General features: G+C 38.2%; 1 protein-coding gene across 1 annotated transcript in view; it reads left to right on the forward strand.

The window, feature by feature from the left end:
• The first annotated feature begins 4,363 nt into the window (after window positions 1–4,363).
• Window positions 4,364–22,250, forward strand: part of adamts10 (ADAM metallopeptidase with thrombospondin type 1 motif, 10) — a 70,502-nt gene continuing 52,615 nt past the window's right edge. The window contains exons 1-3 of the mRNA XM_051117836.1: window positions 4,364–4,562; window positions 12,298–12,620; window positions 21,058–21,416. Coding sequence (XP_050973793.1) covers window positions 12,518–12,620; window positions 21,058–21,416 — 462 coding nt within the window. The 5' untranslated portion in view covers window positions 4,364–4,562; window positions 12,298–12,517. The remainder of the gene's footprint in view (window positions 4,563–12,297; window positions 12,621–21,057; window positions 21,417–22,250) is intronic.

Genomic DNA, 22,250 nt, shown 5'->3' on the forward strand with positions numbered 1-22,250 from the left:
AGAATACTGATAGATTGTGTAAGATGAGCCAACAAAGACTTTATTGTCTGTGGAAAGTATGATATGATAAGAACAAACAAGAATGTTGTCAAGATTTTTGCCCTGGAAATCCTGGTTCAGTTTGGCCAACAACTGAGCAGTTTCTTGCACTCTTCTCCTTGATTTTTTTTTTATTTTTTTTTCTGGTCTGACCAATTAGTACAGCCCAAAACATAACAATAATCAACCATTTTTAGCAGAAATATTTAGCAAAATTTGCGTGTTCCATTTAGTTCAGTGGCATTGTTTATGTTCAGTGCCAGCAATATAGATGACTGATGACGTGTCGTGAAAACACTCTATTTGGATCAGCGATCATGCTAATGAATACTAAATAATTAATTTGTATGCTAATGAATATTAATAGAATTATTTGCATCAGCATGTTTTCTTGTTTAATTGAATGCACTAGTCTTTCACTGAATTAGACACGCCTCTCTTTCCACTACATTGCCACTATGGCATTACCAGAGCTGTTGAAAAACATTAATTTTGGTCGTTTCCTGTCATCTTTTATGCACTTTCAATTTTACAATGAAAAGGTTTACTGACGTTCACTCTCGCCATTGTTTACCTCTGCTTTCCTCTTCTTTTTAGGGCGTGTAGGTCGTTGCTGATAAGTAGTGAATATTTCGCACCCTCCAAACTCATATAAACCACTTGAATTCAGAGTACTGACCACCATAAATAACTGACAGGCAAAACATGCCTCAAAAAGCTATATTCTACATTCTTAAGTTTGCTGACGACACCGTCATTGTAAGTTTGTTGGTTGTGAGGAGAGGGACCATGGGCCTGTAGTTGAATACTTTGCAAACTGGTGTCGAGAGGCTGGTCTACTTCTGAATGTAGAAAAAAACCAAGAACATGTGCATCGACCTGAGGAGGAACCAGGCAGTAGTCCCAGGTACAATTGTCGATAATCATTTGATTGAAGTGGTCGAAAGTTACAAGTACTTAGGCACTATTATTGATAATAAATTGAATTTTGCTGAGAATACTGATAGATTGTGTAAGATGAGCCAATAAAGACTTTATTGTCTGTGGAAAGTATGATATGATAAGAACAAACAAGAATGTTGTCAAGATTTTTGCCCTGGAAATCCTGGTTCAGTTTGGCCAACAACTGAGCAGTTTCTCAGACAGTTTCTTGCACTCTTCTCCTTGATTTGTTTTTATTTTTTTCTTCTGGTCTGACCAATTAGTACAGCCCAAAACATAACAATAATCAACCATTTTTAGCAGAAATATTTAGCAAAATTTGCGTGTTCCATTTAGTTCAGTGGCATTGTTTATGTTCAGTGCCGGCAATATAGATGACTGATGACGTGTCGTGAAAACACTCTATTTGGATCAGCGATCATGCTAATGAATATTAAATAATGAATTTGTATGCTAATGAATATTAATAGAATTATTTGCATCAGCATGTTTTCTTGTTTAATTGAATGCACTAGTCTTTCACTGAATTAGACACGCCTCTCTTTCCACTACATTGCCACTATGGCATTACCAGAGCTGTTGAAAAACACTAATTTTGGTCGTTTCCTGTCATCTTTTATGCACTTTCAATTTTACAATGAAAAGGTTTACTGACGTTCACTCTCGCCATTGTTTACCTCTGCTTTCCTCTTCTTTTTAGGGCGTGTAGGTCGTTGCTGATAAGTAGTGAATATTTCGCACCCTCCAAACTCATATAAACCACTTGAATTCAGAGTACTGACCACCATAAATAACTGACAGGCAAAACATGCCTCAAAAAGCTATATTCTACATTCTTAAGTTTGCTGACGACACCGTCATTGTAAGTTTGTTGGTTGTGAGGAGAGGGACCATGGGCCTGTAGTTGAATACTTTGCAAACTGGTGTCGAGAGCCTGGTCTACTTCTGAATGTAGAAAAAAACCAAGAACATGTGCATCGACCTGAGGAGGAACCAGGCAGTAGTCCCAGGTACGAAAGTAGTAGGTCGAAAGTTACAAGTACTTTGGCACTATTATTGATAATAAATTGAATTTTGCTGAGAATACTGATAGATTGTGTAAGATGAGCCAACAAAGACTTTATTGTCTGTGGAAAGTATGATATGATAAGAACAAACAAGAATGTTGTCAAGATTTTTGCCCTGGAAATCCTGGTTCAGTTTGGCCAACAACTGAACAGTTTTTCAGACAGTTTCTTGCACTCTTCTCCTTGATTTTTTTTTTTTTTTTTTCTGGTACAGCCCATAACATAACAATAATCGACCATTTTTAGCAGAAATAATCAGCAAAATTTGCGTGTTCCGTTCCGTTCAGTGGCATTGTTTACGTTCGGTGCTGGCAATACAGCTGATTAATGATGTGTTGTGAATACACTCTATTTGGATCAGCAACCATGCTAATGAATATTAAATAATGAATTCATATGCTAATGAATATTGATAGAATTATTTGCATCAGCATGTTTTCTTGTTTAACTGAATGCAATGTCTTTTACTGAATTAGACACGCCTGTCTTTCCACTACGTCCCCGCCATGGCATTACCAGAACTGTTGAAAAACACTAATTTTGGTGTTACCTGTCATCTTTTATGTGCTTTCAGTTTCTTAACTCTCTCCAACGATGAAAAGCTTTACTGACGTTTACTCACGTCGTTGTTTGTCTCTGCTTTTCTCTTATTTTTAGGACATGTAGGCCCTGGTTGACAAGAAACTAGTGAACATTTCGCACCCTCTAATCTCACGTAATTTGACCACTTATTTTAATGTTACATATGACTGTGACAGAGAACAGCGTGATCTATTGCTATTACAAGTATATTTTTCCTTGTGCAGACTTATTTCTGTGCATCTTTCCATAAATATAGCTTTCTGCACTTTTGATGTATATTTTATAGAGTGTTTTCACGACGTGTCATCAATCAGCCATATTGGTGGCACTGAGTGTAAACAATGCCACTGAACTAAACAAAACTTCCATATTTTGCTGATTATTGCTGATGAAAATGGTCAATTATTGTCATGTTTTGGGCTGCACTAATTGGACCAGGAAAAGCATTTGGAGCACTATAGACTGCCAAAAGTTATAACAAATCAAGGAGAAGAGTGCAAAAAACTGTCTGAGGAACAAAAAGCGTTTGTGGTTGGCCAAACTGAACCAGGATTTCCAGGGCAAGAATCTTGACAACATTCGTGTTTGTTCTTAACATTTCCAGTCAGGTAAGTGAAATATTAGGCAAAAATCTTAATCTATACTGCTCGTATGTATCTTTACCATCTATTAACTTTAGTTTGTCAAAATATTGCGTCCTTTACTGCTTACTCCCACACAGAAATAACCTATATAAACATATATGTTTTAATATAGGTTTTGATATAGGTTTTTAATATATGTGACATATGTAAAATTGGCCGTTTTCCTATATTATACGTTCATATATGTGCATATATGTAGATATAATATAGGAAAACGGCCAATTTTACATGTCACATATATTAGAAACCTATATCAAAACCTATATTAAAACATATATGTTTATATAGGTTATTTCCGTGTGGGTAAATTCCATAACATGCCAATTACATGTGATACCAATTTCACGTGTTCGCACATAAGTTTTTTGCATTTTTTAGTTCTTAGTTATTGCCTTGATAATAGAAAATATGAGCTAGGCATCATGTATGACAGTTGCCAAAGTGAGATATGAGCTAAAATGACCAGATCCTGCCATGAGCTATATAGGAGACATATCTTGTATGTACATATAGGGCTTTTTTGTGGATATAAAGAAGCAATACAGGTGACCTATATGGCCTGTATAAGCACATATATGCACCTCAATTTTGCCTATTTGTGGCATATATACGCATATATGCAGCATATATATTATCATATATGTGCATATATACTGCATATAGGTTTCATATATGCGCATATATCCTCATATAGGTTCTTTCCATGTGGGCTAAGTCTCTCTCTATATGATTTAGCAGCTTCCACATGGTTTTTCCATGGTTTAGACAGCATGAACTAGCAGAACAATGTATTCTGTAGTATATTAACCGTGTAATCTAAAACGTGACGTAAGTGCAGTTTATATAACTTTTTCCAGTATGATTTGTTGTTTCAGTTAACGTTTGTCATTATTTTATCTTTTTTTTTTTAAAAAACTGTTCAAAATGAAGTAGGTTTGAAATAATGAAGGAACAACTAAATTTGATTACTTGAGGTAATAAATCACTAGTTGGAGACATGTCTCCCTTATCGTGTGCGAATCGGCTCAGTCGAATCCCTAAAAAGAACTTGTTCAACAGAATGATTCGTTCGCGAATCGGACATCACCAGAGTGCAGTCCGAGCTCAGTTCCTCTCTTCAGCGGTAAGACTGAAAGAAGCAGAGAAACCACGCAGCACCAGAGCACAGTCCACCGGCTCATCTCAGTATGTGGCAGAGAACTACCCGGTGTTGAAGGAGGACGACAGAACAGACGGAGGTCGGCAAATCTCAGGGTCGCCAAATTGCCCGTTCCTGGACACTTAAACGGTAAGGTCGTTGTCAAACAACTTTGCTCATTTATCCTTATATTATGGCAGAATGCAAATGAATGCATTACAACCGTGCATGGTTATCATTCTCATTTTTGATACAAACCTTTTAGGCATACATATGCATGTCTATTCTGCTGTCAATTTGTTACATGCAGTTATTTGAAACTGAAATGATGAAGGCAGCAGCGCTGTCAGACCAGCTGGTGATCACTCTAGCAGAAAGCAGAAATATCTCTCTTTGTCTGTGGGGTTCAGAGTCGAAGACTTTGCCAAGAGTCTCTGAGGAACGCGTCCAGTTCCCTAGGCTACTTAATAAATTATCTGCTCTTGTAATATTTCCATTAATGCCTGATTACAGCTGCTATCAAATGGAATGACTGGTAGACAAAAATGAAGACTTACAGAGCAACAGTCTCCCCCATGAAATATATAATTATTATACAAGCATAAAACTGCACCGTTTTTCAAAACGCAGCTGTTTGAAAGTTTTGTAGTTTTTTTATTATGTAGTTTGAATGCATAAGTTGGCAACGAGGAAACCCGGGAGACCTGCTCCCTGTCAGGTAGAGCAGTGGTTCCCAAATCTGTTCCTGGAGGTCCCCCAACAATACACATTTTGGACGTCTCCCTAATCAAACGCACCTGATTCAACTCATCAGTTTGTTAGTGGAGGCTCCAAGATTTGAAATGGGTGTGTCAAATGAGAAATCCAAAATGTGTGCTGTTGGGGGGCCTCCAGAAACAGGTTTGGGAACCGCTAAGGTAAAGCGAGTACTTCTCCTGGAACAACTCCATGCCTGTCCGTGCGCTTCTACCTGTGATGGAGAGAGCTTGGCGATCTTAGGGTAGCTGTTGGAAAGTTTTCTTTGATATCAGACATAGCCTTATGTTTGTTATTTAGGATGGTGACTTGCAGAGCGTCTTTATTTGCGGAGAACTTTTTATCCAAAGTTACTAAAAGAACCACTTATGGAAAATCAGTAAATATCAGGTACAAAGAGGAAAAGATGCTTCCAGGGCTTGAAATTGGAATGAAAATTGATTGTTAGTGAATATAAAGTATATTTCATTGGTTTGAAATGTGTCTTTTGAATATTCTTTGGGTTACTAAATCAATACGTTAAAAATAAACAAATATGTAATACATTAGCAAATGAGTAGGTGAGTAAGAAACAATAATGTAGAAACGGCAGAATTGATACATGTATTTGTAATGTACTATTCACAATATTCATCTTTATACATGAATATGTAGCTACCTTTTAAAATTTTAGGATGAGGGTCCCTCACACTAGGATGAGCATATTTGGGGGTCCGTGGCATGTAAAAGATTGAAAAGCCTTGCACTAGACTACCACCCTCTGCTGGTGAACACCATGAACATCATAAGAAAACTGAAGAGGCTCATTGTTTAGGTCAATAAATAAACAATGTATTGTTTTCACAAGAGAAAACAAAGTGAGTTTATAGGGTTGGTGTAGTAAATTCTGTCTGGTTCAGGGGTGTGTGTTTTGCAAACTGCCTAAAATGTTCATGCTCCACAGCCGGTCGTGAATAGCTCTCACATTATGGTCTCCGTTGATGGATTCAGAGTTCATTACCGGTCGTTACATAAGTCATTTCTGCTGACAGTGCATCAGTGATCATTATCTTAATTCCCTTGTTTGTGCTTTGTTTATTTAAAAGAGCGAGCGGAAAATGAATTGAGAAGTGCGATACACCACCTTTTTGTTCTTGGGGTCTTTCCCAGTTTGAATCCTCTGGTTTGTGTAAATCACGTCTTGTTGTGAGTGGGTAAGACAGTGTTTGTGGAGGCCAGTGGTCTGTGGCTCTTTCATACAGTTACAGTGCAGTGTCAAGCTTAAGTGAGGAGACTTTCTGCTCGTATGTCATCCAAATGGAGATGAAGAGAGACTGCCTAGTTTCCAGAGAGGATTGAGACCCAAGATTTCTCCATTGCAGAGAGGGCTTTACATTCAGTCTGTCATATGGGTTTAATTATCAGAGTTTTACTCGTGCCTGATGGCTCCCCGTCTCTGCCGGTAGAGTCTGACAGCACAAAATGCTTCTTGCCGTCTCAAATCACACGTATTCTCGTACCTCATGTCTGCGCTAACAGTTTACAAGGCCCTTCCTGAAAGTTCATGTCACATTTAGTGTATGTCGACACGCCATCTGTAGCTCGCAGATGCTTCTCGTTCTTGATTTGCCCCCAAGAGCAGCCAATTATGAAATCTTCGAACTCCTTCAAGGCCACAGCTGAAGGAGAAGATGTTGCTCTACGAGGTCATGTCTTCCTGTGGCCTCTGTGGCTTGAGCTCCTTCTCTTGCATAGTGGGCCCATGTTTTATCACAAAACAGACCGCAGATGGACAAGTGAATCATGATTCCTCTTAAAGGGATAGTTCATCCAAAAATGTTGATATGTGTATATGACTTTCTTCTTTCAGACGAATACTATCAGAGTGATATTAAAAATGGCCTGGCTCTTCCCAGCTTTATAATGGCAGTGAATGGCTCTTGAGACGTTGAAGTCCAATGAAGTGCGTCCGTCTATCATAAAAAGTACTCCACACAGCTCCAGGAGGTTAATAAAGACCGTACGAAGTGAATTGAAGTGTTTGTGTATTCGCTAATTCGCTAAAAAGAATAGGCTCAAAGAATTTGTTTGCTTTACAGTTGTATAGCAGTGGTTGCACTATAAGTACAAATTAAACAAATATAACACTAGTCATACTTTAACTGCGTATTAAACAAATAAAAATGTATTGATTTTGTTGATGCATTAATTTGATTTACTAAAAAGAACCAAATTAGAGTAATTTGTTTGGGAATTGAATTACACTGTCTGTTTTGTACTGTAGATTCAGTGTCGGTGTTAATAAATTGTGTAGAAAAAGTATTTTAGTACAATTATTTGTTGAATGCATACAGTATGTAAAAATATTAACCCTAAAAATGATGACAGTTATGACCGTCCGTGATTTTCCTGCGGAATTAACTACTTTAACACTGTTGCCGCGGGTTGTTTTTTTTATGTCCGTGGGTTGAAGCGACCCCAAGTAGTATTTAGCTCCTGGAATGCTAATTTTACCAGGGGAATCCTTTCAAAAAATGTGTATTTTACCTCCTTTTACATGATTTTTACTGAGAGACCCCCCCTCGAAACACAGCTACTTTTGGGCTAGCAATTGGGTGGGTTTTGTTGTGAAACCTGGCAACCCTGGCCGATATTGAATTATTTCCTTTTGTTTCGAAACAACACCAAGTCTCTCCTGTGCAAAAAATTATAAGCAACTTATTTATATATATATTTTTTTAAATTTTTTTGTCAGAATTAAGCAAACAATAATGAAGTTCTTTGAAGCTTTGAAAATAACTATAATTAAACTATATATTAATCGCTGCATTTTTTTCAGAAACATGCAGTGGTAACCATAACATTTTATATTAAAATGTAACATTTGTAGATGGTCTAAAGCAAAAGAGTTGTAGAAATATAACATATTACACATGAATGAATAAATTGGTATATGTAAAATTATTGAATTTACATGTGTCATGTATACAACTGTGTGATTTTTTTATGTAAGCTATAGCTATATAGCTTTTAAATCAAAACATACTCATGATTTTATAACATCAGTTACTGCTTTATTTAATCAGAAACAGTCTAAATGTTATTTGTGCATTTAACTTTCATTTCATTAGAAATATGCCAACAGCGCCCCCTACGGATTTAAAACTCCTTACCGAACGGGCATTAGGACCCGGAGGAGGCTGCCGCTGCCGCCGCTGCACATCAGTGTTGCCAAGTCTGCAGTTTTCCCGCAGAATTGGGCTACTTTAACACTGTTGTTGCGGGTTGTTTTTGAAGCGAACCAAATAACGTTATATTTAGCCCCTGAAATAAGTATTTAGCAGGGGAACTCTGACAAAACAAAAACGTGTATTTTTCCCCCGGAATGCATTTTTTTTAACGTGATTAGGCAGGTTTTGTTGTGAAAACCTAGCAAACCCTGCTGCACACGCTATTACTGTTTACTCTATCACACACCGAATGAGTCATTCTGTATGTGCGTTCTCAGATTAAAAGGCAAAACTTTGCTTCAAGAATGAGCCACGCTCCTGACGTGATCTAATCGCTAGCATATGTGAGTTATTCCTCTTATCAGCAAGATATATCGGGAATAATTTTTCATATCAGGCCAATGCCGATATTTACATTTAAAGCCATTATCGGCGATTTGGTCCGATATTATCATGCATCCCTACTAAAAATAGAAAAGAAACTAAAAACTTTCAGTTCCCAACCTTTATTATAACATAATGTTGGCCTTTTAGATTGATCAAGCCTCAAAGCTGCATAGTTCGTGACAAACAAATGTAGAACACAGAGTACCAAATCTTGAACCTTCTTTGCCAAGATTTAAATAGGACAATGTTTTAATGAAAACCACAGATCTTAGTCTAGTAACTTTACATTAAAACAAGACTCTAACAAGAGGTAATGTAAGTAAAGAGGCTTTTGCCAAGCAGGAAATAACAGTAAAAATCCTGGAGGGGTTGAAAGGGTGTGGAGAGCACAGGGGCATGTAGTCCATCACTATTTGTAGGGGACAAAGACCTCTTAGTGTTTTAAGATTACTTGCTGCACTTAAGCTGTTTCAATGCAGCCCATAGGAAATGAGGCGAACTTAAAACCAGCATCAGCCTCTGAGGCCACTTTTGGGTCCTGACCTATTTGTTGCTGCAATTTTTTTTCAATGAAGGCAGACAGTGTTTGATTTTTAATGGAGACGATTGTACAATATTGTCGGGCAGTTTAACATGGCTTATTTTGTGGCAACAGAAATCTTGGATGGGTTTCGCACAGTGGTTTCAAATTGATTTCCAAAACAGTTTTTCCATAGAAATTAGACAAAGCTCCCTCACACACACTCCTTTAGCCATTGTCTTTTTTTGTACTACTAGTCAAAAATAGTTATCCTTGATGGACAAATGAGTGCACAAACTCTTTCTTTCTCTCACCCTTTTCCAAATTGTCTCCCTTTCCTTCTACTTTAACCCTTCCAAACTCACCCCCCTTTCTTGAGTTTGAGTTCATCCTTTTTTTCATCAGGAGGCAACTTGTATCCTTATGTTGCCAAATCATTTTCCATCTGTTCTTGATTACCTTTGTCTGCACTTGGTTTCTCTTCACCCATCAGAGCTTGTATGGCATCTCTTTTTACCTCTTCCCAGAAAGCATGGAGTGAGGGATAGATAGAGAACGAAAGAAAAAAAGAGGACGAGAGGGAGGTAGATGAGGTTTTGTTGATGTTGATCACATTGCTGATTAAGAAGACCATACTACTCATACTGAGTATACTTGCAGTATAAAGTGTGTATACTTTTACACACTTATATTTTTCTTTATGCATGACATTTGAATGAAAATGAAAGACACATTAAAGTGCATGAAAGTATACAATCAGATCATGCTGCAAGGAATATGCTATCCAACAATGCAATGCACCTAACCTATAATTTTCAGTGGGATGAATGAATTGCAGATAATTTCAACTGCATTCCAGGAGTTTTCACCATATAGTGGACTTCAATGCGGATCAGCGAGTTGAAAGTCCAAATTGCAGTTTTAATGCAGCTTTAAAGGGCTCTACACGATCCCAGCCGAGGAATAAGGCTCTTATCTAGCAAAACGATGAGTCATTTTCTAAAAAAAATACAAATTTATATACTTTTTAACCACAAATGCTCATCTTGCACTAACGGTAAAGTGCGATTTAACAGATTATGTAATCACGTTGGAAAGGTCAGGCTTGGTTAGTTCTTTATCTGTGTAATTAGGTTCAAAAATAGTGTGGTAGGGCGAAAAACATCTAATTTTCTCCTCCAACTCCTCCAACGCCAAAAGTTGTAATACCTTTTTTTTTCTAAAGGGCGTTTCTTTGCATGTTCGCTTTGTAAATACTGGGTTGGTGTTTCCAACTACGCCACACGTGACCACGTGACTACGTAATGCTTGAAGTTGTGAATGCAAAACTAGTGCAAGATTAGCATTTGTGTTTTTTTTTTTTTTTTTAAAAATGACCGATTGTTTTGCTAGATAAGACCCTTATTTCTCACCCGGGGCAGTGTAGAGCCCTTTGAAGCTGCACTGAAACAAAAATTTGGACCTTCAACCTGCTGATTCCCAATGAAGTCCACAACATGACAATATGACAACTATTTTGTAGGGCTGTGTATTGCCAAGAATCTGGCGATACGATGCGCACCACGATACAGGGGTTGCGATATGATATGTTGCGATACATTGCGATATTGTAAAAAAGGCGATATATTGGTATATTTCTTATTTTATGAGTAGGACATAATTTTAGGAAAGCTGTAATTAAGAACATATCACCATATGTAAACCATTCAATGCTATTGAATCACTTTTCGTGCAGTATGAGAAGGGGGAAAATAAAGTGCTTGCAAGATTCTTTAGTTATTAAATGTATAAAATGTAAGCTTTTATAAACAGACCATATATATTTTTAGACCCTGCTTTACAATTTAAGTTTACAATTGCAACCGTGTCAGATAATTTTGATCTGATCTTAATCTGCTTAATATAAAGTGATAAAAATAAATAAATAAATAAAGTGCTTACAGGATTCCTAAAGAAAACTAAAAGAATTGAAAAACAATAAAATAAATAGAGATTTGGATATTCTAAGAACTTTTTTGTTCTGAGAATTTTGCAAGTTTTGGATTTTGCAAGTGTTTCAGTTTCTAATTATGCTGCGCGTGAAATCGCGATTTGCCAAGACCGTGACACCAGCACCACCTCAACTGTACAAAAAAACAACCCCACCACGGGATGCTGCAAGCAGCGGAACCGCGGCGCGGGCGCCTCTGCTGCACAGATGGGTGGCGGCCGCACGTCGGTTCCGCTGCTTCCTGGAGCGAACGTTACATGAAAAGCCAAAATGACCCCACACTTTACACCGTGGCGGGAGCAGGAACTATTCTTTCATCCATTAACGCTAACATTAGCGGCGTGCCCTTATGCTAGCATTTCCTGTCACTGTTTAAGTTCAGAGATAAGAAGACTGCAATCTAGCGGTCAGGATATAAGCTCAAAACGAAGCAACTGTCATGAATCTTGTATGATTATTTATTTTTAAATTTCGATATGCCGTTTTTGAGAATCGATACAGTATCGCCAAACAAAATATCGCGATACACACGTGTATCGATATTTTCTTACACCCCTACTATTTTGTGTGTGCACTCACATACTACTATCAAAAATTGTAGGCAGTCTACAGTATGTACAACAGTATGCATTATGCAGCCAAACACAGCCTATGGCTGCCTCTCTCTTTGAGTCCCATTAGGGTGCCACACGAGTGCACCACACTTGTAGTATTTCTCAAATTAGGACATTTTGTTTTATGGCCTGCCCAGACGTCAGCTTGCCCTCTTGACCCCACAATGCTTTGCTTTCTTTTGCACTCTTCCGGTGAAGGACAGAGTGAAGAGAAACAGCAGCCCCCAGGTTTGAAAGCGTTTTTTCCCCTTTCCTCTTGAATGTGAAAGGAGGAATGATTGATTAGCTCTAGCAACAGGACGCAAGCATCAGCCTCCCAAGGCAATATGTTTGACCAGTCAGAGAGGAACCGTTTAGCCAAGAAACTCGCCGCTCTAACATGTTTTTTTTTTTTTTTTTTTTTTAATAGGGAGGATCTTCATATTTATGATCCCCGGTTGTACACATCTTAGAACTGCCCGTCCTCTACCTCCAACCCCGAGAGGCGAAGCGTCACGATCCACGTAGACGTGAAGCCACCATGGCTCCAGAATTCTGTGCGTCACTTTGGTGAGCGTGGGGCCGTCAGAGGGAAGAAGACATGTTGGGACAGAGGGCTGGGCACCGCATTGAAGCTTGCTGTAGTAACCATGGAAACGGTGTGGAGGAGTTTGGCCTGCGTTGGCATCATCGCCATGGTTGCCAGTGGAGTGGCAGAGAGTTGGAGTCCTGAGGAGTTTGCACAGTCTCAAGGTGAGATTCCTGATTGTTTTATTGTAATGAAGTTAAAAGGGATAGTTCACCCAAAAATGAAAATTCTGTCATTGATTACTCACCCTCATGTCGTTCCATAACTATAAGACCTTCATCTTCAGAACACAAATTAAGATATTTTTGATGAAATCCGACAGCTTTCTGATCCTGCATAGACAGCAACGCAACTACCACGTTCAAAACACAGAAAGATAGTAAGGACATTGTAAAAATAGTCCATGTTACATCAGTGTAGGTAGGGCTGATAACGATAATTACTGTGCGATTTAAATTAACTTGATAAACGATAATGAGTTGGATAAATGTTTGATATAATATTAATGTGACAAAGGTGGAACGAAAGAATGCTAGTCATTTAAAGTGCGCCGCTTGGACCGTTTATCTGCTCGGATCAAAGTTCAAACGGTGGCGCGACGCGAATTTACTAGAGCAGATGTGTTCACTCTCTGATGAGTCTCAGTCACTAAAGAGTGCTGTGAGAACCAGTGTAAAGCACCTGAATTTCGTGAAGAACGCAAATAAGTCTACAGCCAGATGATACAGCACTGACAAACAGGAAACACTATGCACAGCGATACAATCAAAAGGAATTTTTAATCTACAAATCGCCATCATGTACCATTTCCAAAGTCCATTTCCAAAACAAAGATTCACATATAATGTACTCACCCCCTTGTCATCCAAGATGTTCATGTCTTTCTTTTTTCAGTCGTAAAGAAATGAGGTGTTTTGAGGAAAACATTTCTGCATTTTTCTCCATATAATGGACTGATATGGTGCCCCGATTTTGAACTTCCAAAATGCAGTTTAAATGCAGCTTCAAACGATCCCAAATGCGGTTGTAGACGATTCCAGCCAAGAAAGAAGTGTCTTATCTAGCGAAACAATCGGTTATTTTCATAAAAATAATATAATTTCTATACTTTTTAATGCCAAACGCTCGTCTCGTCTTACTCTGCCTGGACTGGCAAGACGAGCGTTTGAGATTAAAAAGTATTTCAGTTGTATTTTTTTAATGAAAATAACCTTCTTCCTCGGCTAGGCTTGTTTACAACCGCATCTGGGATCGTTTGAAGCCATATTTAAACTGCTTTTTGGAAGTTCAAAATTGGGCATGATATCAGTCCATTATATGGAGAAACATGCTGAATTGTTTTCCTCAAAAAAACAATTTCTTTATGACTGAAGAAAGAAAGACATGAACATCTTGGATGACAAGGGGCTGAGTACACTATATGTGAATTTTTGTTTTGGAATTGGACTTCTCCTTTAATGTAGACATGTATTAAATGTATTGAAGGAGGAGTAATGGAATATAATTACAGTATTTTTTCTGATTAAGCTGTAGCGTTTATGCATTTATACTAAATGTATTTAAACTACTGTTTTTCATACAAATACCTAGAAACCATGTTACGTTTTTACCATGGTATTGAGGTGCTACATTTGTGGTTTTAATTATTATTATCATGATTTAAATGTATGCTACTATGGAAGACCAATGGTTAATTAAAAAAAAAAAAAAAAAAAACTCAGTCAAAATAATTCAATTTCACCATATAAAAATGAGGTTGCTACAGTTTTTACAGATATTACTGATTTTGATAATGAAAATAAATCTACATCTGCATCCTAACTCAAGCTACTATCAAATGTGTATTTCTAAGAGACTTTATATTTTCTAAGAAAATGATTATTATTAATATTATCAGGCAACGCAAACCTGTTTCTTGATTTGAAACTATATTACTCACTAAAACATGCAGAACTAAGAAATAATTTTTTATATTAAAATATTTGCTTTGTTCATGAAAAATTACTGTGTAAATGTGTAAAAAAATTCAAAAACATGAAGTGTTTGTCATGTTCTGACCGTAAAGAATAGTTTCAAGCCACAATTAACAATTAACAAGCCACAGTTAATAATGGTTTTTACAACTTTCCCATTGTAGCAAAAATCTGCCTTTAAACTTGAAAGAAAGACAAATTTGACATTTCTTGTAATAATTATCAATATCGACTGACATGAAAAAAATTATCGTGATCATTTTTTGGCCATATCGCCCATCCCTATTACGAAGCTACGAGAATACTTTTTGTGTGGAAATAAAACAAAAATAAAACAGAATTTCTTCTCCTCCGTGTCAGTGTTCGACATTCTTACTACCCTTCTGGGCCTTGAACGTGTCAGTTGCATTGCTGTTTATGCAGGGTCAGAAAGCTCTAAATTTCATAAAAAATATCTTAATTTGTGTGCCAAAGATGAACGAAGGTCTTACGGGTTTGGAACGACATGAGGGTGAGTCACTAATGGCAGAATTTTCATTTTTGGGTGAACTAACCCTTTAAGAAAACTTGCTGACCCCAAACTTTTGGTTACGTCCCTGTATTGGCCAAAGAAAAACAATAATAAGCAACATCTCATACCTAGCAAAAATGGACTAATATTTCAGTTTGACTAATAAAGACTGAAATCAGCTTATAAAATGCAAGTAAACATGATTCTAGTTGCAATAGAAGTTACCTGAGAAACTTTCTGTTTCACATTGTACAATGGATGCAGCAATGGCAACCCATCAAAGTGTAAAACAGAATGAATTGTTACCCTCAAGCCCTGAACAGTAACAAACCATTTAGACAACCAGGAACAGATGCACTGCGACGTCAGTTAGCCATCGCAAGAGCCAGCCAGACTCGATGACCCATCTTTCCACGAAACCGACCACTGTCTCTTTTCATACAATTAGTGACCCAGTTATCTCTCTGATGAGACTCATATGAGGCACATCCAATATCAAGATGTAAATTCCCGCTATATACTAATCCTATTATGTCTTTCGAATATGTGAGATTTACAGAGATACAAAGGTTACGTAATAAGAACATGTTCAAGCATGTGGATTTGACTTCATTGCGTCGTCTGGTCCAGTTCAGGACGAGCGTGTGAGCAGGCCTGGCTGAGTTTCTGTCTGTTCATTCAAAAGGCGGACGGGACAAATATGCAGACCAGCCATAGCTGCTGTTCAACGTAATTTTTGGCTTATGAATAGCTTAATAATGCATTTTTCCTTCACATAACCAGTTACATCATTACGTGTAAAGTTATTAAAGACGAGCACTGAGTTTATGTATAATCTCGCCACATGCAGTGACCGGTCACCGCAGGCGTATATTTAAATCTCATAGTCCAAATAGCAGTGTGGCAGACGGTACACAAACAGGATATGGATGGGTTTTGAGTCGCTGACAGGGCCTCTGTTCAAGAAAGACTGACTTCTCAGCCTGGCATGGGGAAGAGTTTTCTCCTCCACAAGTCTGGGCGCACTCGTTGACTTGATGCAGCTGTTGCACATCTGGGAAAGGTGGAGAGACCTCTCTCTCTCTTTCTCCAGCCCGGTTTCCACAGGAAAACTTCGGTTTAAAAAAAGGGGGGGTTCACTTTAGATTCCCGCACGGTCCTAATTAAAGGTTGTTCTCTTTAACCTTCTAAAATAAACTTTCAAACCCTGGGCGGCTCCTGACGGTGGTTTATTTGAATGAAAAGTGAAGTCTTTATTCTTTTAATGGGGCTCTGTCCGTGGTGAGGGAGTTTATGGGGAAGTAACGCAGGCATCCTCCTGGTCTCGGGTTCCTTGTTGAGATTAAAGACACATCAAAGGCTCTGTAGGATCGGTGCTCCCTGTAGGTGTAAGAGCAGGGAGTACCCTTCCATCAATTGTGGGCCTTATGTTTATTTAAGATAGCGCCGGTTGATGGCAGTCGGAGGGCTGGGCGTGTTGTACAGTTTGAGCTCCGCTTTCATGCTTCAACATAAGACCCAGCTGTGCCCCTGGCTCCTGTTACTGGCACTGTCTGGATTCAAGTTATAGAGAGAGACGAGATTACCTTTAAGCCTGCATTGGCTAATTTGCAGACACTTTTAAACAGAGTGACTTAAAGTACAGTTTTAGTACACAGATGGTCCCTCTTGAGTAACTTGGGGCTAAATGCATTACTTAAAATCATTCACACTAACTGAAATTCTATCACTGCATGTTTATTCTGAATAGAAACACTGAGATAAAATTTCCAAAATGTGCATAAAAAGTGTTTTTTAAATGGATAGTTTAACCAAAAATGAAAATTCTGTCATTAATTACTCACCCTCATGTCGTTCCAAACCTGTAAGACCTTCGTTCATCTTCAGAACACAAATTAAGATATTTTTGATTAAATCCGAGAGCTTTCTGACCTTACAAAGACAGCAATGCAACTACCACCTTCAAGGTCCAGAAAGGTAGTAAGGACATCGTAAAAATAGTCCATGTGACAAGTGGTGATACTCTTGTGAAAGCGCATCGACTGACATGGAACAGAAGAAATTGTTAAATAAAGTCATTATTTTTGGTATCTTTGCACACAAAGTGTTCTCTAGCTTCATAACATTTCAACTGAACCACTGATGTCATACGGACTATTTTAACAATGTCCTTACTAGCTTTCTGGGCCTTGAATGTGGTGCAGGGTCAGAAAGCTTAAAATCTTAATTTGATTCATTTTGAAGATGAACAAAGGTCTTACAGGTTTGGAATGACATGTGGGTGTGTAATTAATGACAGAATTTTCATTTTTGGGTGAACTATCCCTTTAAATAAAGTAACAAAATAAGTCATGTCTTACGATGTTAATTGTAAAAAGTGGCCTGTTATCTTGCATGTTCAATCTTAAAGGGGTCATCGGATGCTAACTTCACTTTTACATGTTGTTTGAACATTAATGTGTGTTGGCAGTGTATGTACAAATCTCCCCTTTAATGATAAAAATCCATGCAGTGGTTTTTAATTAATCTGTAAAAATGATATCCCCTTTTTAAACCATTCTCAGATGCCTGTGGCATCACACCGACAGAGGCCGCTCCCACGATAGTTGATTGACATGAGCGTCTTACCACAGATCAGCTGTAACAGTCCGCCCTCTTTGTTTCAATGCCGGAGCAGGGATGTAAGTTAGACAAGATTATCTCCAACTGAGCGATTGAGGTGTTGTGTTGCTGGATGTAATAATGAACATAGTGGTCGTCATTTACTCCCGACATCTAAGCCGCTGAAGATGCAGTGGATTACGTTTGTTTGTGAAGGGAATGTGCCTCCCGATCTACATATATTCATCTGTGTTCGCGCAAATCATTCATGATCCAGCTTCACTTACAGCAAAAGTGAGTATAAGGGTTTTTTTTATGAATCTTTGCGATCGTCTTTCCTAATAATGTGCTAGTTAGCAAGTTTAGCGGCTAAACGTGGCTAACACGGCTAAACACGGCTAAAGTAAACAAGCTCGTCACTCCACTGAGAGAAGAGAGGGGCGGGGCGAGCAGAGCTCATTTGCATTTAAAGCAGCCTCGACCAGAATGGGATGATTTTTGCAGAGCTGATTTTGGCAAGGTAAAAAGGGTGTTGTTTTACACAACCGTTGAGAATTTTTAACCAAAGTATATTATAGACTTTTCATTAAGACCCTAAAGAATCATATCAACTTGTGGAAAATGGGCATCCGATGACCCCTTTAAATGTGATTCTGAACTTTTGATCCTGATCATGATTGCTTTTACAATTCATTGTAAGTTTTAAACCCAGAAAACATTTACTGTCGGACTGTAGGGTGTATACGTTTTACTTTAAAGGGGTCCTATTATGCTCTTTTACAAAGTCTTGATTTTGTTTTGGGGGTGTACTAGAACATGCTCTCATGCTTGGTGGTTTAAAAAATGCATTATTTTCACATAATTTACATTATTACAATACCTTTCTCCCCAGGCTGGTGCAAATGGCTCAGTTAGTTCCGGGTTTGATGAAGGCCCGCCTTCCAAGAAAACTAAATGTGTTGTGATTGGTTAGCTGTCCCAGTGCGTTGTGATTGGTGAACAGCTTAGACAGTGTTTCAGTACTGCGACGCCCCTTGCCAAAGCAGCAAGTTCCATCTGCTCCATTATAGTTAAGGATATATTAAGATATAGTTGATGCTACAGTAGTGCTGGGTCCTATTGTCAGCCACGAGATTGCCCATACATGATATTATCGTCAATGCTTTGTGTTGTTACCAGCCACACCACGGCTCATTGAAGCGTCCCAGAAGCAGCATCGCTAAAGTTAGGCTCCACCTCGTCCCTACCCACCCTTATTTTAACGATATTGTAATGGGCAACGTCGTGACATCACAACACCCGGAAAACAATGTTGCAGTCCAAAGGAGCTGTTTGTCGTAGTTCTTGAAAGGGGATTTTTAAAAAATGAAATATGTTCTTTTGGAGCGGACTTTGAGACTTGTAACTTTGTAGATCTTTTTTATGCCCAAACATAGACACCACACACTGACTAAAATTCCCCTTTAATCAAAAGGATGAACCTCATCTGTTGGTCCGATGATGGTTTTGAGTCTACACAGGTTATAAAAACCCAATGAAAACACATGTGGGGTTCAGAAGCAGCAGCTCTTTCGGTAATTAGACAGTCTTATTAAGTGGTCCAGTCTGAGTAACTGCTGTGAGGAAGGAAAGATGTGATCTTTTATGTTTTCAGCACTTGGTTTCACTTGGTTCTTGGTTTCACTTGGAGCCTTCATTCCCTCCTTATGGAAGGCTTAATGAAATGGACCATATTCTCTAAGGTTACTTGTCCTTCTCTTGCCATTGTACACAATGCCAAATTTAATATAAGTCATATGGTTCGTCTGCTGATGTATTTCTACAGCTTTGAGAGATTACGGAAAGTAGTAAGACGAGCTGAATGAAGGTCACTCACAAGTCTCATCTTCATGCTTCTGGGCCCAAACAAAAGAGACATTGCTGTCGCCCTGCTCACAGTGTTTGAACTGGCAGGATGGAGTAAACAAACCAATGGAACAAACCTTGTTTCACATTAAGAACACTGATCCTGGATGCATAAAAGGGTTTGGTTTGGTTTCAGGATGTTTGTCTCTTTGGCAATCTCCACCCCTTGGGTGCAGTTTTTCAAATGCTGCATTTGGACAATTAATCTCCAGGCATGCTGTCGGGGACAGGAAGTATACAATTTCAGGATTTCCATAGCAACAGGCAGCCCTTGGCCTTTGGGCTGCTAACTTGCTTTTCTTCTCCGTGGTCTACTCAATGGTTTCACTGTGAACTCTTTTGTTCGCCAATTGACACGGTCAGAGTACATAACTGCAACTGAATAAAATCCTTGTTAGTAACCAGAGGTTGTTTGCATGTGCCCCAGCTGATCCAAGAGACGGCGATCTACTTAAAATAGTCTGTCTACGGCTGTATTGTTGATTTGAATTAAAAGTTCTCACTTTTTTGGATCTTCAAAAGGTGCATTTAGTCATTTTTTATGTTTTCTTGGTCTTGGAGTGATACTTGCAACTAGAAGTGTAGATTCCTTCACATCCCTCATCTCTTGCGTCTTAATTTAAAACTTTGTTCAAGATTCATTATACTTTCAGCTAGCAGTAAGTGTCTTGTGCTCTTAGTTATTCTTTAGTCCCACATATATTTATATTTAGATCCAATCTTCCTAAAATTGTTTTCCCTAAAATCAAAAATGTGGAATTATAATTATAGAAATTAATACTTTTTTGCAAGGATGCTTTAAATTGATCAAAAGTGATGATAAAGATAAATGTTGTTCTTCTGAACTTTCTATTCATCAAAGAAACCTGGAATTTTACTCAGCTGAACTTTTCAACATAGTAATAATAATAATAATAATAAATGTTTTTGAGCAGCCAATCAGAATATTAGAATGACTTCTGAAGGATCATGCGACTGGAGTAATGATGCTAAAAATTCAGCCTTGAAATCACAGGAATAAATTACATTTTAAAATATATTCAAATAGAAAACAGTTATTTTAAATAGCAAAAATATTTCAAAATTTTTCTGTTTTGCTGTGCTTTGGATCAAATAAATGCAGGCTTGGTCAACAGAAGAGACCTTAAAAAACATAAAAAATCTGACTGATAGTGTAAATGTACATTTATATTCCAATTTTTAATATTATATAATATTTTACAATTTTATAGTATACTAAAATTGTATAATATCCACTATTGTTTGAAGGTTTAGGGTATGTTTTTGTTTTCAGAATCATGTGACACTGAAGTTATGGCTGCTGAAAGCTTTCCCATCACAGGAATAAACTACATTTTAAAATATATTAAAATAGTAAGTAGTTATATTAAACAATATTTCACAATATTACTCCTTTTATTGTATCTTTTATAAAATAATGCAGCCTTGCTGCAAAACAATAAACAACCCAAACGTTTTAATGGTAGTGTATATTGTAGTGTAAAAGAACTGTTATTTGTGCATAAATCCTTTTTTTTTATTAGAAAATTTCATTTGCATGTTAACTGCTAACTGTAACTAATCTCAAGGACATTTTTTGTGTTTCCACAGCTGAGTTTCTGTCCAGCTTGGGCCAGTATGAGATCGCCATCCCAGTGCGCGTGGGGCCGCATGGGGAAACGCTATCGGAAGAGGAGACCTCTCACAGGAATGGCCGACACCGGCGTAGCACGGAAACGCAGAGCGTTCCAGAGCCGCAGCTGTACTATCAGCTCTCCACGTCGAGCGCTGACCTTTTGCTCAACCTCACGCTGCAGGGAGGACTGCTCTCGCGACAGTTCCGTGTGGAATACTGGAAGAGGGGCCACTTGGCTTGGAGTCACCCATACTTGCCCAACTGCCACTATGTGGGTCACCTGCAGCACCAGCCTCACTCGAGTTCCGTGGCTCTTAGCAACTGTAATGGCCTGGTAAGATCCATTAGAGTTATGTAGCAAACATTGCTGTTTCTGAAATGATGTGCTAATTACTGTTCACCTAACCTGACGTATGCAGAAGTCTGCAAAATGGGCTGCACCTATAGCCTTAAAGGAATAGTCCAGTAAAGTAAAAGTATTTCAGTTAAAGGGTCATGAACCGCCTTTTTTATTATTTTGTACTGTTATTTGAGTAGGCATGGTGGTTTGTAGACTCGGAAGTAAACGCCCACTGCTGTGATTGGTTAATAGTTGTGTATGTTTGACAGCCTACATCCTTTACAGATGGACGCGTAAATACTCAGCACATATCAAACGATCTGTAACATCAGACAAAGCAAGTGACCGTGTAATACAAACAGATACTCAGACTCATGTGCTGCGACATTACTGTGGGATCCAATATGGTGGGCACGGCATAGTCTTTTAGTTTCAATTTTTCTGAAAATCCTGCGTCAAATTGTGCCTTGTTTGTAAACAAATCTGCAGTAAAATGAAATGAACAAAGGACCAAGTTTTTACTGATGTGGTCTGTAACTTCAGTAAAAATGAAGTTCATCCACGCATTTCTAATGTTGGGATCAGAAGGATAGCTTTGAAAGTCTGTGTTTTTCCACAACTTGGCATTGCACAGCATCTTGTTGTCTTCAGAGCCATTATTTATTGTTTGGTTTCTGCATAGACCTGCATTTGCCTCTCTCGTTATTTACCCACAACATGCATAAATTGGTGAGTAGGGTTAAACGGGCAGTGATGTACAAGCAGGCATTGCCACAACCAGCTGTTTTTAGACTAACCAGAAAGTTTGAGTTCTGAAACTGAATGTTT

This window comes from Labeo rohita, chromosome 8 (assembly GCF_022985175.1).
Source record: "Labeo rohita strain BAU-BD-2019 chromosome 8, IGBB_LRoh.1.0, whole genome shotgun sequence".
NCBI lineage: Eukaryota > Metazoa > Chordata > Actinopteri > Cypriniformes > Cyprinidae > Labeo > Labeo rohita.